This window comes from Pseudopodoces humilis, chromosome 7 (assembly GCF_049639895.1).
Source record: "Pseudopodoces humilis isolate 2021_Gansu_Grassland_sample_001 chromosome 7, ASM4963989v1, whole genome shotgun sequence".
NCBI lineage: Eukaryota > Metazoa > Chordata > Aves > Passeriformes > Paridae > Pseudopodoces > Pseudopodoces humilis.
The window spans coordinates 46,936,537-46,957,758 of NC_142206.1; the positions used below are offsets into that span (position 1 = coordinate 46,936,537).

The 21,222-nt window shown below is 39.3% G+C and overlaps 1 protein-coding gene across 1 annotated transcript in view; it reads right to left on the reverse strand.

Annotated features, from left to right (window-relative positions):
• Positions 1 to 9,766: 9,766 nt before the first annotated feature.
• Positions 9,767 to 21,222, reverse strand: part of PPP4R3A (protein phosphatase 4 regulatory subunit 3A) — a 41,454-nt gene continuing 29,998 nt past the window's right edge. The window contains exons 7-15 of the mRNA XM_005520189.3: positions 21,011 to 21,127; positions 20,601 to 20,732; positions 20,415 to 20,517; positions 19,342 to 19,500; positions 18,035 to 18,204; positions 16,372 to 16,514; positions 13,624 to 13,814; positions 12,882 to 13,108; positions 9,767 to 10,646 (exon numbers count right to left, since the gene is read on the reverse strand). Coding sequence (XP_005520246.1) covers positions 10,533 to 10,646; positions 12,882 to 13,108; positions 13,624 to 13,814; positions 16,372 to 16,514; positions 18,035 to 18,204; positions 19,342 to 19,500; positions 20,415 to 20,517; positions 20,601 to 20,732; positions 21,011 to 21,127 — 1,356 coding nt within the window. The 3' untranslated portion in view covers positions 9,767 to 10,532. The remainder of the gene's footprint in view (positions 10,647 to 12,881; positions 13,109 to 13,623; positions 13,815 to 16,371; positions 16,515 to 18,034; positions 18,205 to 19,341; positions 19,501 to 20,414; positions 20,518 to 20,600; positions 20,733 to 21,010; positions 21,128 to 21,222) is intronic.

The following is a 21,222-nucleotide window of genomic DNA, read 5'->3' on the forward strand; positions in this document are numbered from 1 at the left end:
GCCCCGGTACCTGCGGCGGGGCGCGCCCGAGCCCCGGCAATTAGACCCGGGCGGCGGCGGCGGCGTGACGGGCAGCGACCGTGGCCAATGGGAGGGGCGGAGGGGCGGAGGGGCCCGGCGGCGGCCAATGGGCGGCGGCCGTGGGGGCGGGCCGCGGTGTGGGGTCGGGGCATCGCCCGCAGAGCGGCCGCGGCCGCTGCCCGCCCGGCGGGGGCGGCCTGACGGCTGCACCTCCTTCCCGCTGTAACCCAGGAGGTGCGCGGCCTCGCCAGGAAACTCGCCCGCGGGGCCGCGCCGGGGGCGGCTGTACCTGCTGGGAGCCGCCCGGCACCGCGCCCTCCTCCGCTGGGAACGGCGCCAGCGCCGAGCGGGAGCGCGCGGGTCCGAAGTTTACCCTTTAAAAAGCACGAAATTCCCCACAAAGTGCTTTTCAGGGGTGCTTCCAGACGTGCAGCGGAAACCCCTCGGTGCAGCTCAAAGAACTAAGAGGGAAAACTCGGGGCAAGGCGAGCGGCACAGTCTGTTGCGCTCCCGCTCGGAATGAACCGGGAGCAGGTGCCCGTGGCGCTCCCGCCGCCGGGACAGGGCCGGCCCGAGCCCGGGGAACTGCCCGTGCCTCTGCCACAGCGCCCACCGTGCTCCTGTCGGGCAGAAGCTGTCCCGTCTTTAGCTAGAAAAATAAATAATGCCAGGTAGTCTGGATGATTGCTGCTTTATTTATCCCAGGCTCAGAACTTCAAGAGAAATAATTCAGTCATGAAGCTGAGCAGTGTAATGGACGGTGTCACATAGCGGGGCTTGGTTCTGTCAGGATTTCTGTTTGACAGTGTGCTCTACTTTTCACAGATGTAATCGTTTATCTCTGGTATTTATCAGTAAGTGCATCAGCCACTTCTTCGTGCATTCTGCCTATTTCTTGTTCGACCATACTGAACTCACAAAATAAATTTTGTATCTTGCACAGTCAGACGAGACATGTGAAATTCTGGTTATTATTAACCAATTACCTTTGATACGTATTTTTGGTGAGGGGCTGGGTACACGTGTGTTTGTGCAAAGGCTGAAGGAGAGACATCTGTTGCTGTGCCTGAGGGACCAGAGCAGTTTGCAAGCAAGCTATTACTGACTGGTAGACACTGGTGTTCATTGTAGACGCCTGTTTGTCCCACTAAAGATCGGGTTTAATGATCTGCTTCATGAGGATCCTTATTTTAGGCAGCCCTGTAGACAAGGAGGGATAACTCCCGCTTGCTACCCTGGTACATGTGAATTGCAACCTGTTTACAAGCTGTTTAGCTCAGTTTCATGAGAGGAGATACCAGAAGGGGACAAATGATTAAATTAACCCTTTACTATGTGAGTAATGTGGTGCAGTCGTTTCAGGACCTGAAAAGAAGGAAGCTTTGCAAGCACACTGTCTGTTGTAGTTGGATGGAGAAATAGGTATGCTTTTGAGTGTAACAGCCATGGAGAGAAAAAGAATGGTTAATAGTTTCTCAACACTTCAGAGAGATGGACTATCATGCTTTGATTTCTTGAAGCCTTTTGATTTCCTGTTTCATGGAAAGATTTCACTAAATAAATTTTCAAAGCAGCTATTGCAGTGCTTACAACAGATGTGTTAATCAATAGAATCAAAATAAAAACAACTTAGTATTTGAAAACTATATAGACCTATTCACAGGAGACAGAATACTTTGCAAGAATCCTTTCCCACTTTTCACAACTTGGATGCAACTCGTTCATAGGACAGACTCCTGAAAAGAAGCAACAGCTGGATAGTCCCATCCAGGTATTCCCAGGAGTGAGACAATTGAAACGGAAGGCTCATCATGGAGCACGGTTGTAAAAACCAAATTTCTTATCGAGGAAACGTTCCTGGGGACGCTGTTAGCTGCCAAATGCTCCCGCGTTATTCAAGGTGACTGACTGCCTGTGTTACAGAAAATATTTGGGCTCGGGCAGTATGGAGGCGGGTGCCTGAGGTGCAGCCGCAGCAGCAGGACGGGCAGGGGCCGGGGACGCGCTCGGGGACGCGCATGCCGCCGGCTCGGCCGTGGCGGGCGGGGGCCGGGCGCCCTCTGGCGGCTGCGCGGGAAGCGGCTGCGCGCTCAGGTCGGATGCCGAAAGCCGAGCGGCAGAGGGAAATAACGCCTCACTTGCTTTGAAATGCTCTGGGAGCGCTGACGGAGTCTGGAAAATGCTGATAAAATGCTTCGGGGCAAGGGGAATGCGGTGTTGCGAAGGGCCGCGGGGACGCACGCTGGGAGATGCTGAGCGGCCGCGAGTCTCCCCCGAGCCCCGGGGCTCAGGCTGCGGGCGGCAGAGCGCCGCTGCCCGGGCAGCATCAAGCCCAGGCTTGCCCGAAGCTCCGCCGAGAGCAGCCCTGGACACAGGGTTGCGGAGGGCAGGCTGCCCGCCTTGGGCAGAACACATACCCTGGCTATGAGCCCCCAAAATGCGTGTGGAGGGGCTTCCCCTCGGTAATTCTGTGTCACACCTACCAGCCCCAGCTGGGCGTGCGCGTCCTCCGCGTTCTCTGCCTTAGCATTTATAGCGAGAGCACGTTTACTCACCCACCTTGTGTTCCACCAAAGATATATCTTGTAAAACCTCACCAGATCAAGTTCTCTTTTCTGATGGTACCTGAAGCTGCCGCCTTCCCAGAGCAGATAAAACAAGTACCAACGAATATATCCAAGAAAGTTCAGATCCAGACATACACAAGCAAACACATTTAGAAATCATGCTTCTTACAGTACAGCAAGGATGAAAATTTGTAGTATTTAATTTTAATGTGATTTGCAATAATTTTGTTTTGATACCATTTCACATGGTCAGCTTTTAACTAAGAACATAATTATCAAAGAATTAAGAAGCGCCAGAACTGTGATTTAGGACACATACATAGGCACAAGCGACTAAACACACCAGCGTGTTTAATGCCTCCGTTATCATCATGCCTATTTCTAAAGCAGTTTTCACAGCCACAAAGCACTCGATTTTCAACGACACAGACTACAGAAGGAACTTTAAGCTCAAACATTTCCAAATGTTCCTTTAGGCTGACTGTAAATGGCATGATTCACCCCGCTCAGACTGTCCCCTAGCAACGAGTACAACCATCAACAAAGCTCCACCATTCATCTGCTGTCTGAAGTGTAAGTTGCTGAGGGATGGGAATAACAGAATTCATGAGGTTACAATACAAGAGAGTTAAACTCATGGTAATCAGGAAAGAGCTTTTTCTCCTCCTTTGCTTGAGACTGTTGTTAAGCAGCTTTCTTGTAAATATGACTTGACTGTTCATCAACCAACTTCTCAGCTATGGAGCAAGTTTGTTTTAAGTAGACCATGAAGCTGTAAACAATGGGTGCCAGGAGAAAAAGAAGGTGGTCAGAAGATAGCTTTGGTCCTCACAAGATTAGATTCTGAAATGCTGTTTTAATTATTGTTCATCTTGTTTAGACAAAGGTGATAAAGAAATTTGAATGAGAGTAAAAAGAAACAAACCTGTATGTGCTACCAAAACACAAACAAAATCCCCGAAGTATTTGCTAATGTGCCTTGGATCAATCTGAATACGGGGTGGGAGTGGGGACAGATGCCGGTGATTTACAATCTATGGCTGGTATCTGAAACATTCAGAGAGAAACTTCCAGAAAAAAAATAGAATTAACTTTTGGCACATGTTTGTTCTGTGCTGAAATTTAAGCTAGCTCCTTAGGCTCCTGAAGAGGATAACATAATATAGAATCTAAAATACAAGGAGAGAGAGTTTGGGCAGAGTATCTCATAAACCTCTGAGTCCATAGAAAATAAATAGAGAGTGAAATACACAAGGCAAACAATAAAGTTAATACAAGCAAAAGATATGGGGAGGAGATGAAGGGGCCCCAACGGTTTATGGCTCATTGCATGAACTTGACAGCAAAGGAGGAGTACTCAACATCCCAGGCAAACACAAAATGGTGATAAAACCTCCTTGACTTGAACCCTTCAGAGGTGCAACGAGGGACACAGCAGTGGAGGAATGCCTGCAAGAAGAGAGAAGAAATTAATTTTAGTTAGATTCATAACCTAAAGAGGTGCTAGAAGCAAAGGCTGGTCCTCGTGATCTAATACAGTGAGCTCAGGGGACACAGCAGGGTGGAAACTTTGTGTCCAGGAAATCAGGAAAAATGTCCTCTGGAGCAGCAGCAAGGAGAAGGTGTCTTGCAGGTTTTAAAGACACAATAGGCCCTGGTCTGTTGAGAAGGTGATTACTGAATAGTGGTTACTATAGTGGGCACCTTAGCCCAAACCTTGTGTTCTGATCAGGGCAGGGAACATACCCCAGGCAGAAGATTGCCATGTATGTTTCTCAGTTTCTTTCTCTGTTGGGAGGTAAAAGAAGAACTACATCAGCAGTGTTAACTGGGGATCATGAGACAAGAAAAAGGACCTGTAGAACCACCCTAGGAACTGTTGTTGACTGCTTTAAAGGAAAAATAGGGAAGTATAGAAAGCGTAGAATGAACTAAAATTTATTAACTAGAACATATTTTGATTGTTTTATTAATATGAAAAATATTTGAAAACATAAGTATTGCTTCCTGTCAATCTTAACTAGCAAATATCCTTAGAAGAACAGAATGTGATTTTGAAGGTCCAGCACTTCAGGGAATTTTAGGTTTTCAGACTGCTGTTTTGACACTTTAGTTATACAAGATTGTATCAATATCTAAATTGATGACACTGGGGGTGAGGTAAAAATAACAGGCAAGCATACACAAAAGTTTTATAAGCATCTTTGGGAAAACTTAGGCTGGCTGGAGTTGAAGTGTAAATTCATGTGGAAGGAAAACACTCCAGGGAGAAGTTAACAAAACCAGGGAGACAGATGGCAGCAAGGCTGGGACCACCACCTCTCATACCTACCAAGGGCAGAGCCATTTCTTGGAACAGTGAACAACATGGCGATGAGGAAATTTGTGTCCCTGCTACCTTCTCAAATAGCACCCTGAATTCACTTGTGTGCAAGAGCCACAGATGTGGGAAGAAGAATTTGAGGAACTGATGAAAGACTCCAGTTTTGAGGCGTTGTGACAGAAGGCACAAAACTAAGGTTGTCTAGTGACAGAGTGAGATATAGTTGTTTTAAAAGAATATGGTAAAAATTGGTGGTCAGTACTTCATATATCATGTGCAGTCACTTAATACGCAGAAGTACAGAAGGTGGCTTTAATTCTAATTATATAAAAATTTAATGTTATTTAGAGAAGGTCAGTGTGGACAAAAACTGATTTCAAATCACATGGACTTGACTTACTCCCTTAAAAGTGAGACTTTTTTAATTACAGATGCTTTAGAGAATTGTTATTTTCATTATAACACCGGTATTTCACAGATACTGGAGTGACTGCAGACTCACTGCAGAGCACATGAGGACTCTCCTGTGGTGACAATACTGTTCAAACCCCATTTTTTTTAACTTGGCTATTCACATCTCCTACCTGTCTTTATCCTCTGATGCAAGACCTGTAGGCAGATTGATCAATTAACATAACTCAGTTCTTTCACTATTTTATGTATTTCATACCTGAGGTATCCAAAAAGCACAGAGAGAATCAGACAAGTTGTAGTGCTACAGCCTCTCTTCCTGACCTACATCAGCCCCTAGTCATACTTTGCTAGATATTTTACAAAGCCCAGTAGGATGCTGCAAGCTGCCAGACACAAGAGAAAAGACCAGCCTTGTCTAAACATTTGGCAGCATGATGTATGGGCTCCAGGATGCATGTACTTCTAGCAGGAACGCTAACCCACACTGGTACACCTGACCAGGGAATGCTGCTGAGCCCTCTCAGGTGGGCAGCTCACCCACTGGATCTTTATACACATACTTTACACTTGCTTAGAAGATCAGTGCTCTTCAGCCCAAATCATCCCCCATCTGTATTACAGATGCACATTTCATAAGCATAGTTCCATCCTGTACCAGGTAATTTCCAGACTGCAACCTAAGCCACTAACAGCTGTTCCCATGGAGCCATTTCAGAGTCCTGGGACAGACAGATACTGTACCTCCCTGGGACATTTTACAGTGCACAGCAAAGCCACCAATATACATCTAAAGTCACTGTAAATCAGTGGCTATTTTAATCATTTGCCAGTAGCATTCTGCTTTTTAAATATTACCTACTGGTTTATATATTATTTTTACACTGTCCATAAATACAATTGGCATACAGAAGGTGTCATCTTCACCCTCCCTATTTTAATGACCTTTTTTTTCCAGCAATCCACAGGGTTTCATTTCAGCTTTCAATTGCTCTAGTCATTTCTATTAAACCCCCACAACATTCATACTCAGTGAATGTGATTGCAACTAGAGAAACATCAAATCAAATCTACAAGCTCATCATGTAGCCAGGCACTGATGAAAATCATGGAACAGAACCACAGAATAGAACCACAGAATATCATGAGTTGGAAGTGACCCACAAGAGTTGAGTCCAGCTCCTGACTCTGTACAAGACAACCCCAAAATACATTAAGTTATGCCTCCCTCACATGAATTAAGACATTAAATTATGGCTCTGATTGAAGGTGGGCATTACAGGCCTTCCCACAGGGAGGTTTTCCTGTATCTGCAGCATGCCCATATGCCCTGTCTCCTTTCTGAACTGAACTATGAGCTGTATATTCCAGCATTTCTTCTGGACTCCAAAAAGATAAAGTGGTGGAGATCATGCACATGGACAACTTCTCTAGAAAAATTTCAGTTGTGGCAACTTCTCTTCTTTGAATGCTTACCTGGTTTTGCACATAGGCTGTGGGTGACCCATCTCATCTCCTGCTTTCACAACTTACCTGGAATGGGAGTTGATGTCCTCAAAGCAGGGGAATTGCAGTGCTGCTCTGGCATTGACAGCACTGCTCCAGCATGCCTCTGCAACTGTAAAAAGGTTTAGGGGGTAAGGCTGAACTTCTGTGGCCACTCTACAGATGCCAGGAAACACCACTGAGCAAGGTAACCAACTTCATTTTCCTGGGTTAAAAAGGCAGCTGCTTGTCTGATAGTGCCACAGCAGCAACATGAGAAGAGAGCCCCGTCAGTTCTCCAATTAAACACCTCTGCAGGGATGTAAAATCACAGGCAAACCCGATCGGAACAGTTTCATCCTTAATACATGAAAAGGATTGGGCCTACTTGGCACTTCATTCCATGAGAACACGATGCCTCACCTGGCTGGGCTACGAGAGGTGAATGAACAAATAGCCTGATCTTTGCTGCCAAGCAGGCACATCACAGAGAGCACATTCTAGAGACAACTCACTGTTTAGATACATCAGGTTTTAGTCCTTTCACCTTCATGATACAGATCTCCTTTGTGGTGATGTGCACTGTTAACTCAAATACAGCCACACTCTGCACACATTAGAAGAAAATCTGGAAATATTCCAGATCTCCAGGAATTACTTTCCTTAGTGTGTGGGTTCCTTGAGGGACCAGGTAGTTCACATACATTCTGTCTGGTATTCCCAGCAAGTTGAGGCTCAAAGCTTGGAAGTTCATCTGAGGAATCAGTATCAAGTCTTTCAGCCACTGAATGAATAGAGGGGCATGTATGGATGATTCAAACACCCTGGCTCTTGTCTGTAAATACTGAAGGGTTTGTCCTGTAAACTATACTTCAGGGTACAATTAAAATGCAACTAGAATGACTGAGCCATGCTTAGTACATTTTACATGCAGCTCTCTTGAGATGAGGACAAATGGTTTTTAAAAAATCAGCCCAAAGAAAGATCTAGAACAGAGTACTATTTCCTAATGTAATTTTTTCCACCTATAAACTCAAACTCACTTTTCAAAAAAAGAATTATCCATCACTTCTCACAATCCCAGTATTTTTTTCCTTCCTAAAATACATTTCAAGATTTCCATGAATACCAAAGTGAATGTCACTGGGCAAGAGTATACCCACCATCCATCTACTTCCAACTTTCATGAATATATTATCTCAGTGCAGACATGTCCTGTCAGGCTACGAGCATTAGATAACTGGGAAGATAACTATCTAACCACAAGTTAGACAGCACTAAAAGACACGCAGCCTAATGTTTTACCAGTCTTTTAGAGCTTCATAAAAATATAAAAACTTCAAAAACTTCTTCATTATTATTTTGACCAAGCCCAATAATTTCAGCATAACATTTCCTCTGTTAAATGCAATGCTTCAAAATCCAAGATTTCTACAAGTATTATGAAAGTATCTGAAAGTCTGGAAGACTGCAGCATCAAACATCACAAGATCCAAGCACTCGATTGCTAAAGGAACAGAAAAAAAATTTAACAAAAGTGTTCCTTCGACCAACTCAGAATGGTTTCCTGAGATGGAGCCTGGAAGACCTGCAGATGAGTTTAAGGATGAATTTTGAGAGCTTTATGGTCAAGAAAAGTTTAACAGCCTGAGCTGGATTTAGGTTCTGGCTAATTAAGAAAACCTGCAAAATTGCAGATTTCCTTGTCACAATGTCAGCTCTGACACCAAAGTTGCAAAAATCAAGTTTTGGACAGTTTGTTGAAACAGCACGGGGACTCAGCCTGCAGCAGCAGATTGTGTCTAATCCTGTAGTGACCACATACACAACTCCTGAACTCTGTAAAACTTACTGCTGAGAACTGCCCTAACACAGACATTTCAAATACATTGTAAAAATTCACCCTTACAAAGTGATTACAAATTAACTCTTGGAGGAAAAGATGGCTAATAATTTCTCCCTAATGCACTCTTTTATTTAAATCCAAACTGGCTGGTATATACTCACAAAGCCCAAGCACTGAAGCTTTGCCTTTTGTGTTTGGCACAGAACCTGCCACGCCATCTACAACATTCAGAAACAAAGTGCTCGTCTACCCTTGGGCGTGATTACCTGTGATCCTGCCACAGATTCTCATTTCTCTTATTTCTATTTGTATTGATACATTTACATATTAAATATCATGATTGCTGCAACACTGGTGCTTTGAATGCCCAAAAAGAAATCAGTTCTTGAAAACAGATGAAAGAAAAGGTCTTTCTTTTGCAAAGGAACTGAGTAAATGTCCCTTCATAGGAGGCACTGCTGTGCAAATCCATCCTCAGTAAGGAAGCAGGATATAATGCCTATTTCAAATTAGTATTATTTAGACTTTTGGGAAAAGGGGAAAGAAGATGGTCATTGATTTAGACCAAGTTAACTGCTGTTTTTCAACTGAGTATTAGAATAACTTTCGAAAGATGGTGTCCTTGTGAATAGTTTATTCTACAACCATCTTTTATTCACTAAAACTGGTATTCAAAAGGGGATCATAGATTTTTAAAAAATACCATTAATGCTATTTTCCTTCAGCTTTAATGATTTCTTTTTTATTTTTCTAAGTCAAATGAGTCAGTATATTGGTATTCCTAATTCATCCATCTTGCATTTTGATGAGTTAGTTACCATCACTGTTCTGCATTATGAAATTTCAGTCTCTTTGGAGTACTAATTTCCTATCTACAGGTTTAATTTTTTTTTATTTCATCCTATTTCCCTGATTTTTCTCTCAACAGGTGCTGCTGTAAAATTTAATATAAAATATTTAGTCACAAAATAGTATTGCTTTTATGCACATTGTTGCAAGATTTTTTTCTCCAATAAAAACTACACCATCTTCCATAAAATCCTCAACATATTAAGAACTGTGATGCAGAACAAAATTACACAGTGTGAAACAGGTACCAGCACAACAGTGAGATTATATTACATCAAAAAATTTTAATGGTCCCAAATATATACTCAACAACTAAGCATACACTCAGGGGGGCAAAAAAAATTATGACACAAAAGTGACCACATCTAGAATTCCACTCAATCTTTAATCAAGAAGGGACAAACAAATCCCCCACCTCAAAAAAAAATTCTGCAGTTTAAAGGGCAAAGGGAACAGATTTAAAAAAAAAGAGGAAACTTTATATTCGGCCCTCCCCCACAGAGGTTTTTAAAACCTGTTGTAGCTCGAGTAAAATGTTCAGAATGTACGATTTCAAAGGCAGGTCTCTTTTATACAAAGAAACTGCTGGCATTCTTAACTAGTGAAGAATTATGGCAAAACCTGCCTTTTCTTCAGAAGTCTCATACATGGTCCAAGAAAGCATATTCTGATTGTAGCAACTGACCAGCCAATCCAGAGTTCCACTAACAAAACTCCTGCCCTGTTGGCTTTTTGTTTGTTTGTTTTTTGTTGTTTTTTTTGTTTGTTTTGTTTTCCATTTCCTTCCCTGAGAAAAGGGCAACATGTGGTCCAAGCTGGAGAGCTCAAAGGCATCAGTCTTTCCCCTAAATGAAGTATTTCTCCTTCTTCTGCTCCTTTGAATTGGCACTTGATTGGCAGAAATCCATTTGTATAGGTTGATCTGTGTCATACACAGTAATTCACAAAAGATTGCTGCTTTGCTGTGGGTATGTTTTGTTTTTGGAAAAAAAATCCTTCCCCAACTGGTAATGTTCTTCAGCAGTTGCCATTATGATGACTCAAGCTTTGCTTTCTTTGACAAAGGTAAAGTTTCCTCTTTATCTTCATCTTCATCATCCTCTTCATCATCATCAGGATAATCTACAAGCCCAACAAGGCCTCCCTACAAAAACAGACCAAATTATTATAATTAAGAGAATGTTTGTATATCAGTAATTCACAACTGCATTGTACCATGATGTTTGCACGGAATATTGCCATAAGCATGCTGGTTCAGAAGGTTTTGAATAAAATGATGCAGAACAAAAATAAATCCTTCAGTATGAATGAAAACTATATTATCTGAGAAATGTTTAAATGAACTGGAAATATTTCCAGTTGAAATTCAAATAAAGCCAAAAGTCTACATGACTTTGCCAAGTGTCACTGCAGCTCCATGTGTAAAGATACAGTTTATTTTTACTGAGCTCAGCTGACTGCATTGAACAATCTGGAAGCACTTCAAAAACAAATGCAGAATGCCCTTCAATTTGAATTTTTGAATTATGATACTTTTAGAACACAGTTCGTCTTCACAAAAGTTAAAGTGTATAGTGACGATTAATTTTTTGCAATAATATAACTGTATGATGTGTACAGGTTACAAAGTTTAAATAACTTGTCAGCTGAAAATGAAAATGTATCTAGTATCATTAAAAACCCTCTTGCATTGCAAATAGCCACAAATTTAAGATTAGGAAGCTTTGGACCCCTGAAGAAGCAGCATGAACTTCTGAAACTTCCCCCACCTATGCTGCAATTTCTGAAGCTTAACCAGCATTTGACTACAATGACAGTTGTAGTCAAATACTTTACTCAAAGGTCCTATTACTTACTCAGGTACCTAATAATGGACACCCAAACCAGAACATTTCAGTCAACTGTATACCAAAATACAACCCGATAAACAATTACACATATTCTGTACAGTCACATACACATAACACTGAGTAAACGACACCTAAAGTAACAATATCAGGTAATTAATGAAAAACCCAATTTCAACACTGTTTCTAGTTTGTGACTGTGGCACATTTTACCTTCTGCCTGAATCCACAAGTGTTTTTCAGTGTGCTGCATGTTCTCCTTTGTATCCTGAACATTTTTCCTTTGTCACCACTATTTGAATTTGTGGAGTCAACACTGTATCCAATATGTTCCTTATGTAAAGACTCCATTTCAGACTCAAGGAATTATTACATTGTCTGAGAGAGAAAAACCTCTAATAGACTGAATGGATTTGCAAGCCAATTCCATCCCTTTTAAAAAGCACTTGACTAACTCTTGGTTATGCAGGGAGTTTCCCCCACAGGGGGATTTAGAGGAAGTGTCCTTAGGTTCTTCCATCAGCCAAAGTATTTTCATTCAGGTATTTTCAAGAGAATGCAATCCAAATACAAACTCTTAAGTCATGCTGAGTAGAAAAAAATAAACAAACCTAAACCCCTATTTATCTTCACTAGAAGTTAGGTGAACAAGCAGTATGGTAGCATTACAAAACAAGGATGAAACAGTGTTATTCCAAGACTGTCTTACAATTGACATACATACCTTTCAGAAATGGAAACACTTGTTATGAAAATAAATTCCCATTACCTGAACTGCACTATACCAACATTACCTTATCTGCCCCCTGTGCTGGAAAAACACACAACTCTAGTTTACCAACTCAGTTCAAACATTTTTATTAGTCTGATAAAATCTGTATAAAATCTGATAAAATCCAACGGTGTCCTAAAAATGCTAGTTTTGAATATTCACTCCAAGTTACAATGCTCTTTTAAAATGGCCTTCCTCTTCTACTTCAGAATGTTCCAAACCAAAACTATAAGTTAGTCCTACGGTAAAAATGTCACACTGGGGTATTAAAAATTGTTGTGGCTCACAGCAATCATTGTCCAATGCAACTTATTTCTTCCACATAGGTCAGTTATAAAAGTTTGAACAATATTAAAATGGTGATAAGTAGAAATCCTCAATGGATGTGGCAGGGCATTGTGGTATGTACCACAATTTGGCTATGTTCCAAAAATATTTATTTTTACCAGTCAAATAATGCTGTGCAATTTAATGTAAACACAGTGTTGTCTGTATTCCACAGTAAATAGCACTGCTAAGAGTAACCAGTGGCATGCTTCCTACTTGACCAGTCTGGGCATTAAAAGAGCTTTTATTTCTTTCATATACATGAAAAATCTCATTAAAAATGCTGAAGGCTGGACAAGAAGTACACAAGAAGTACACACAAACCAGACAGTCCATTACTGCTTAACTTGTCAGGACTCACAAACTTCAGAGAGATGCAAAAGCAAATTCCTACTCTGTAACAATGAAGTCAACCACAACCATTCATAATTACCTTAGTTGTAATAGCTGCCATCTGAGATGTGCTTTTAGAAACTGATCCAGGTGAGCCAGGGGACCCTGGAGACCCAGGGGACCCAGGGGATCCCGGCAGATTACTTGCAGATGACTGGCTGGTAAGATTAGATTTTGTACCACTGGAAAAAGAAAGTTTGAAACTCGGGCTCTGACGACCTGAAAGGTTAGTTTTCAGAAGAACTTCCTTTTCTTCACTCTCTTTCACTAGAAAGAAAAGAAAAAAAAAAAAAGGCAAATGTAAAGCAGTATTATTGAGTGAAACACTTCATTACAAATCATTTCACTGTTTGGGAAAAGGCTTAATACTTTCTGTGTAACACAGTTAAGTGCATCATCATATGACTTTTTTTCCATACTACTGTATCACCTACCAGCATTTGTCGCTGGCCAGGAATGAACACTTTTGTTTTACCAAAGGTATCACCTGAACATTTATGTAGAAAATTTTGAGTTATAAATGTTATGTATATTCAATACATAACATTGAATTATAACCCAAATAAAACACAGAAAAACTTGCCTATCAGCTAAGATTTTAATTCAAATGCTTTAAGAAATCTGCAACACATTGTGTATCATTCTACTCTTAAAGACAACAAAACTTTTTTGAAGTGCTGTCTACCAAATGGATGCTGCAATTTCAAAATAAATACATACAAATCTTTCATTGCAGTAGGACTAAATAATACAAGTTATAGCATTCATCTTCTATCACCTACATTTTTTTCGTTCCATGAATTTACTGATAGGGTCCATAATATCTTCATCATTTTTAGGCTTGTCAGAAGGGGGCACCACTGCCTCTCCATCTTCCATATCATCCTCATCAGTATTAAACCACATTTCCTCCTCATCCTCAAGGGTTCTTGCATCCCTTCGGTACCTGTGGTTTCTCAAAATGGAGCGCATGCTGCAGAACAGTAAGTTTTAAAAGCTTAGATTCAAAAATCAACTTATATTAATAATAAAACTTCTACTTGATACTCAGTGACAGCTTACAGATCTATACATTGCAGAGCCATAAAAACACCAGCAAATCATTCCCTAATATGAACCTTTGTATTTTCAATGAAAATATCATTAAAAATTTCTCTGTATAAAGAATCAAATAAAGTACTAATAACTGCTAATACAGTACAAATAAACTGCTAATAGCACATTCAGATTACTTGATCAGTACAAAATTCTGTAGCATATAAACAGAAATATTAAAAGTAATTTTAATAAAGCTCACTGAAGTGTTGCATTCAAGCTTGGTTTACCAGTTTGCACTGGTAAATAAAAAGCTGTAAAACAGAGTTTAGAAATATAGACTTATTCTCTGAAAATACTTCGTAACCTGTTAGTATTCAGGTTCCAAGTTAAAAAGAAGTAATAAAAATCTAACTGAAGTATGACTCCAGTTTTAAGCAGATACATTTAAGAGAAAGCTCTCTCTCTCTGCCACATCCACCTGTTATAACTTTTGGTCACTTATCAGAATTTTCCATTTTTCAGAGCCTTGGATGTGAACTGCTACCTCTCTCTCCCTATTTGATCTATTATCAATGTTGGTTTATCTCAGCTCCACTTTCCTTTTCTCTTCTCTTACAGAAGCAGTGTTATGGTCTCGGAGCAGAGGGACAGGGATGTGGTCCTTGAAGAATGGGGAGAAGTGGAAGACACGTTGAAAACATATTCATTGCTAGATGTTGATTTTAACAGTTTCCAACAGCAGCATGAAACTCTTGAGGAAGCACTTCACAATTTACTGGATGAAATTTCATGTTTTTCATAAAACGTCTGTTACTGGGATCAAAATGTTAATAATACAACCTAGATATTTGCATTACTGAGTGCAGGAAAAAGCCAGAAGGGAAAAATTAGAACATTACAAGCTATTGAGTATAAATGCTAAATATACTTTTAATAATAAATCTAGTTATAAGTAAACTTACTTATAATGTAAGCATTATCATACATCTATACATACTGCATAATTTTACATTGTATTTAAACTCAAGTTCTGCTAACAGCACAAAACTATGACTTAAGAAGAACTCCAATGAATACTTTTGTGGCCTGTGTCAACAATATGTTGGGCTCCGTCCTTACAGAACTATTCTTTGCTAAAATATGTAAATAGGTTCTTGTTATTTGTGCATTTTATTATTTCTGGGTTTTCACTTTAAAAATTAAATGCATTGTGACAGGGACAGGACTTGTGCAGCCACTATATAAGATGTAGGAAGAAGGTTGAGCTACAGACCTCCTGGAGCTCTGTTTTCTGTAGGAAAAACTCATGCAGCATTACCACTTAGCTCAACTTAAGCCAAGAAAAGAACTACAATGTTACTTGCTATACTGGATGGAAATTACTGAAGAAAGCAGCTGGGTGTTGTTTTCCACATACGCTTTAATGTAAGTAAGAATCACAGCCTTGGATTTCACACCTGTTTAAATCATAAGCTCAACTGACATAAGCCAAAGTAATAACATATCACTTTTAACACCTTAGTACTCAAAACTGCAGATCCTGCACATGCTCTTGGAAGTGCTTCAATGTTTTAAAATATATCTACACTTATAGACTCATTTTAATTGTACAGCTCTTAAATTTAAGTATTAAGAAATCTTGTGGCAAGAAATAAGAGTCTGAAATGTCAAGATATCCTAGTTGGACTAACAAGAATTAATTTTAATATGTTTTCAAACTAATTTAAGAAACAAAACAAGAACAGATCTTGCTAACAATTCTTAAGAGTAACTCATCTGTTCACCCAAGCAATCATTTTGTTTTTATGCAACTAGACATAAAGCAAAAATAAATGGAGCAAAAAGGCCTAAACTTCCTAATTTTATACATCTCAACCTTTTAACGTTGGGCAACTGTGTACTAAGGATGGGAACTTTTACTCTGGCATACAGAAGGAGTGATCCAAGCTTTGCATCAGATTGCTTTTTACTCCATCAGCAAATCTACATGGACAAAAAAGCATTCTATGAAAATTTCTTTGTATGTTCTATTCCTCAGCCATCTTGATAAAGCTTATCTAACTATTATTCCCACAACTAAAATAAAAGGAAACCTGACGGGTAAATTTTTGAAGGAAAAATCCACAGAAGATAATTCACAACTGAACAGTCTTTCAAATCAACAGTGGGAATCTGCTAACTTAAACAAATCAATTTGTTAGAGATATTTGGTAGGCTTCCAGCCTCATTAAAGTACTGCACATAAGTTTAAGATATGATAAATTAGTGTTATGACTGGGGGTTCAGCAAATAACATTTGCTGAAAGTTGATCAAAAGTCTGTAGCAACATATTTGAGAATCACATTTTTAATCAAGTAAATTCAGCAAGGCTTGAGATGAAAGCAGCACCCTACTTTATCTATATTTCCCAGTATAAGAGAACAACCCATCAATAGTCTGATAAGAGAATTAAAGCATCAATATGCTATTAAGAGCATTTAGTGTATTTTACCTGTCAAGTTTTGGATTATCTTGTCTTTCCCTTTGTTGTTCAAATCGAAGTTTCAGTCCTTTGAATGTCTGCACATAATCCACATCTTCCAGTGCTTTCCAGTAATTTTCAATTACATGAGCTGTTAACGATTTTATATCTTCCTATAGGAAGAAACAAACATAAAGTTGCTTATTTTCATTCAAATTAGTTTATTTAATACAATATAAAAAGTATCTGAAATGAGAATGCCATAGCAGGAACTGTATTAATTAACTTATGCAAAAATGAGTATCATGCATATAAGTGTAATTAAAACTCTAGAGCCTCAAGTGTTTGATTAGCAAAATGGCATAAATTTTCTAGCAGTATCTCCTTCAAAATATAACAGAACCTAAAACTATGTAACAGAACCAATAAAAACTATACCAAACCCAATCCTAAAATTAGTCTTTTCACTGTAACCCAGAGATATTTCTACACTGATAGCATGGTGTGCAGTCCTTCAGGAACAGGCTGCTCCAGCAAGGGCTCGCAAGTCTTGTCAGTGAACCTGCTCCAGTGTGGGCTCCTCCCTCCATAGGGCCACAGGTCCTGCCAGGAGCCTGTTCCAGCACAGGCTTCTTGAAGGGGTCTGAGCCTCCTTCTTCAGGCATCCACCTGCTCTGGCCTGGGGTCGTCCACAGGCTGCAGGCGGATCTCTGCTCCACCACAGACCTCCAGTGGGCTACAGGGGGACAGCTGCCTCACCATGGACATCGCCATTACCATGGACATCACCGTGAGCTGCAGGGCAATCCCTGTTCCGACCTGAGCCAGTGGCACATTCATCTTGGAGCCACGTGGCATTGGCTCTATTGAACACAGGGGAAGCTTCCAACAGCTTCTACAGAAGCCACCCTTTTAGCCACTGCCAACCACTGCCACTGCAAACCCAATACACCACTGTACAAGTCATGACCACTTATATATAGATAAACTTTTTTCATAGCTTCAAAACCAGTTTTCAATCAGCTCTTCCATGATGATCAGAGTCCCAAATCAAAGAAGAAAGAGGTGATCAACACTAAAGATTTCAAGAGGTGACAGTGCATGGTGACTTACTCCTCCCAACTGTCTGCACCCTAGCTTGGCCCCATGTAACCACATTTACACTCTGCACAGCATCTTGTCAAAATCTGGATGCAAACAACAGCAAGGAAATAGTACTGAGCAGACAGCCAAAACTGGCATGAATATTTAAGAGGATCTTCATGGAGGGAACTTGGTAGGACTCCATTAAAATAATCAAAAGAGATTGGTATCTATTCTGTATAATTCCATATTCCACTTAATTGACATTACAGAGCACAGCTATATTTGATGGGTTTGCAGCAATAGTTTCTAATTACATTCCTGTCATAACAAGTCCATCCAATATGCATGATGAAATTTTATTAGTGCTGGCTTTGCAAATCTGGGTTCTGTGAGTACAGTATCAAGTGAATTTAATCTTCAAGTGATGGTACTGTTTGAATGTAAGAAAGAACATGTACAAATATGCAATAGTGATATAAAACAAGGTTCATATAAATACATGGTCCCATTATGATAGCATAATTTAGGGCAACAGCAAAAGAAAAGCAATCTTGAATGACAAGACTAAACAATACAGTAATTATCTTCAGCATATAATAGCACTCACCACTCTGATAAATTCGAACATCTCTATTATGGCAGAGTTCATCAGATTATAACGGGAACCATTATTTAGAAATGCTTTGACCACGGGTTCAAACAAAAAACTTTTCATTATATAACGGTTGTAGAATTCATCCTTTAGCCCAATTATCTTTCTCTTGAAACGAAGGGCACCTGAAACACATGTTTTTTTAAAACGAGTTTTTAAATTTAAAAGCAAAATTGCAGGAATTACTCAGCATTAGTTAGAGCAATTTACAGCCTCATTTCATATACAGCAATATTGAGTTGTTCTCTGCTTCTCCATAGTCTTGACTACACTGCTTAAGATTACTTACCTGTTCTAGCATAATAAAATCCTCCACTGTAACTGTACAAACGAAAACACCTCAGTTCATTGAAGAATTCATATAATATTGTTTATATTTATATATATAAAAATCTATTTTTGATTTTTAGAACTACTTATGATAAAGGTAAAACATTTTCTCAGTAAAAGAACTCAGAAATTTGCTTATCATCCCTGTTATTCAAATGTTTGATTAGATTTAATTACTTTATCTGATTAGAGTATAAATGACCTCATTTTAAAACTGGTATACGACATTTTATTCACACACATAGTAAGGCAAAGGCTTGACTTAAAGCTCTTTCTGAAACTCCAAAGTGTACACAAGTGAGAGAATGTCCATGCATAAAGTACAGTATCACATGGCAGTACATTTTGCTTAGCAACCATGTGTACAGGTTATTCGGTTACAAAATGTAAAAAGGTACTTATTGTATGGTACTGCTCAGTCAACTTAAGGCTTTGTTTTTTTAACTCCATGTGCACAACAGAATTACAGAGAAAATCTCTTACTTGCCTCCAAAATTAAGTCTGCTTTGATACTACTGAAGTGAGCATGGCCAAGAAACTACCACAGTTTGAACTTCTGTGCAGTTTAATGCAGTCAGGTGGTCATAGCTCTTAATTAAGTACCTCTGATAATTTCTACTAAAAAAAAAATCAAAACTTACAATGTTCTCTTAGTATATTCAATATATACTGACATACCATCTCTTCAATTCCCCTCTCCACTGAGATGAAGCAAAATCCCTTTTTTAGGATAAAAATGCATCTATAAATGCAAAATTATTTACTAACAGTAGCTGATATATCTATAATCTATGTATGAGAAACATGGACTATAACTAGAATCTCTGTATTCAGTCAAGAATTGTAATGAACAGTTTTCTTCCAGCAGAGTGAAGATATGTATCAGTTCACATTCATAAAATTCAAGTTTATTCCTTAGCTTTCAAACTTACACAATGCCAAGAAAGCATGCTTCGAGGCCATGAGAACGAGTACCCTTCGCAGGATATCTTTGTTAATAATGTAGTTTTTTATGTGATAGGTATGATGTTCCACACAGAAAGTTAGCAATTCCAGTATTAATGCCAAGAGTTGGGCTGTCTGAAAATCATCTGTAATAAAACAAAACCAGAGTAATTAAACCTATCTGGAATACTGCCTTCAGAAGCAAACTTCAAATATCCAACTGCACTCCAGTAAACATTTCTCAGTTTTTTTATTTTCCCCATACACATTTTATGGAACATGCTGCGGGATATAGTCTTTAAAACAAAAATTGAACAAATTTGTTATATGAATATAGATATGCAGGAAACTCTCTTAAAATATGGAACCAATTACATTTTTCTAAATTTGTGTTTGAAGGTTCAGAGTACAGAACTTAACCCTAACATGAGTAATCAGGCTTATTTAACTAAATTACATTATGATGTCCACACATCTAGCTCATATACTATCACCCCATATGCAGTGTCTTGACTAAGTCTGCACCAGAAATGTGATCTATAATGCCTTTTAACTAAAGTACTATACAAGAAATATCTTGGGGTCTTTTAACACTTGTAGTAGGAACTGCTGCTAGTAGCCAGCATGAACAATTACTTCATCACTGATCTCTGCTTTCTTAGTCTGATGAAGAAACAATACTCCCAAATTCAGCACACCTTTCCAGGAGAAATATTGCAACATTTCTTGTAATCCCTGACCTTAGGAAGCCATTTATACATGTTTAGAAGTGTATGTCAGTGAACTACCCCCCACGAGTTCCTAAAAATTATACAAGTATTTTATTTTTTGCTAAAGCCAAATTTGCAGCACATGTTGTTCACTTCTTAAATCAGGTCTCTCTGCAGAGTTTTGTGTTTATGCATTTTTCAAATGACTAAATACTGAATCAGCATTTTACTTTGAACTATGTTTCATCATCTCAGACTCAAATTTTTTAAACAGAAAATGTCCTTTGACACTTATTCTAAATATTGACATCCAACAGCCTTTATGTGCCCAAAATCCAGAGCATCATTACCTTTGCTAGGCTTGTCCTCTGTAGTATTGGCCAATAAAGGGGCTGTCAGAACATGCATACAATGTTTGTAGAAGAAACCCAAGAACTCTGTCTTTTCTGTTTTCTAAGGAATGAAAGAAAGGATATGTAACACATATCATCAAATACCCTAAAAAAATCAGATTTCATTTGAAGGTATTTACTTACATTGGCAGTGGCAAGCATATTTTCTGGATCAACTAAAGTACGAAGCAAACCCATAAGTAGCACTGCTCCTCCAAGTTCTGGATCTGTGTCACAAATCATGTGTTCTATAATGAGGTTAATGAGTAATATATCCTAAGAGAGGGGGAAAGAAAAAAATCAATTCAAATTGCACTTTTCAATTCCCTTGCACTAAATCCGAAATTATACAATGCAATGAATATCTGTGAACAGGTGAACTCATCTCACCTAACAGAACTCTTTAAAACACAGCAGTTCAGTGTCCTCTTACCAAATTCCAAATTACTTCTTCAAAACTAGGGCTCATGTCATTCACAGAATAATTCACCAGTAACTTCAAACCCCAGTCATTTCAAAAACAATACACCCGTTTCTGAGGACTCTCTACTTACATCATCATTCTGCTGTGCTTCCTGCATGACAAATTCTCGTACCATGGAAGGGTTGTATTCAACCAAATATGAGAATATATCAGTGGCTGCACTTCGTACTTGTGCATCATCCATACCCTGGAAAAGTAAAAAAAACCCTCATTTTGTTTTCTTGAAAGGGTTAAATGGAATCAGAAAACACACAGCTTTAATTCCTTCTCACAAATCACACC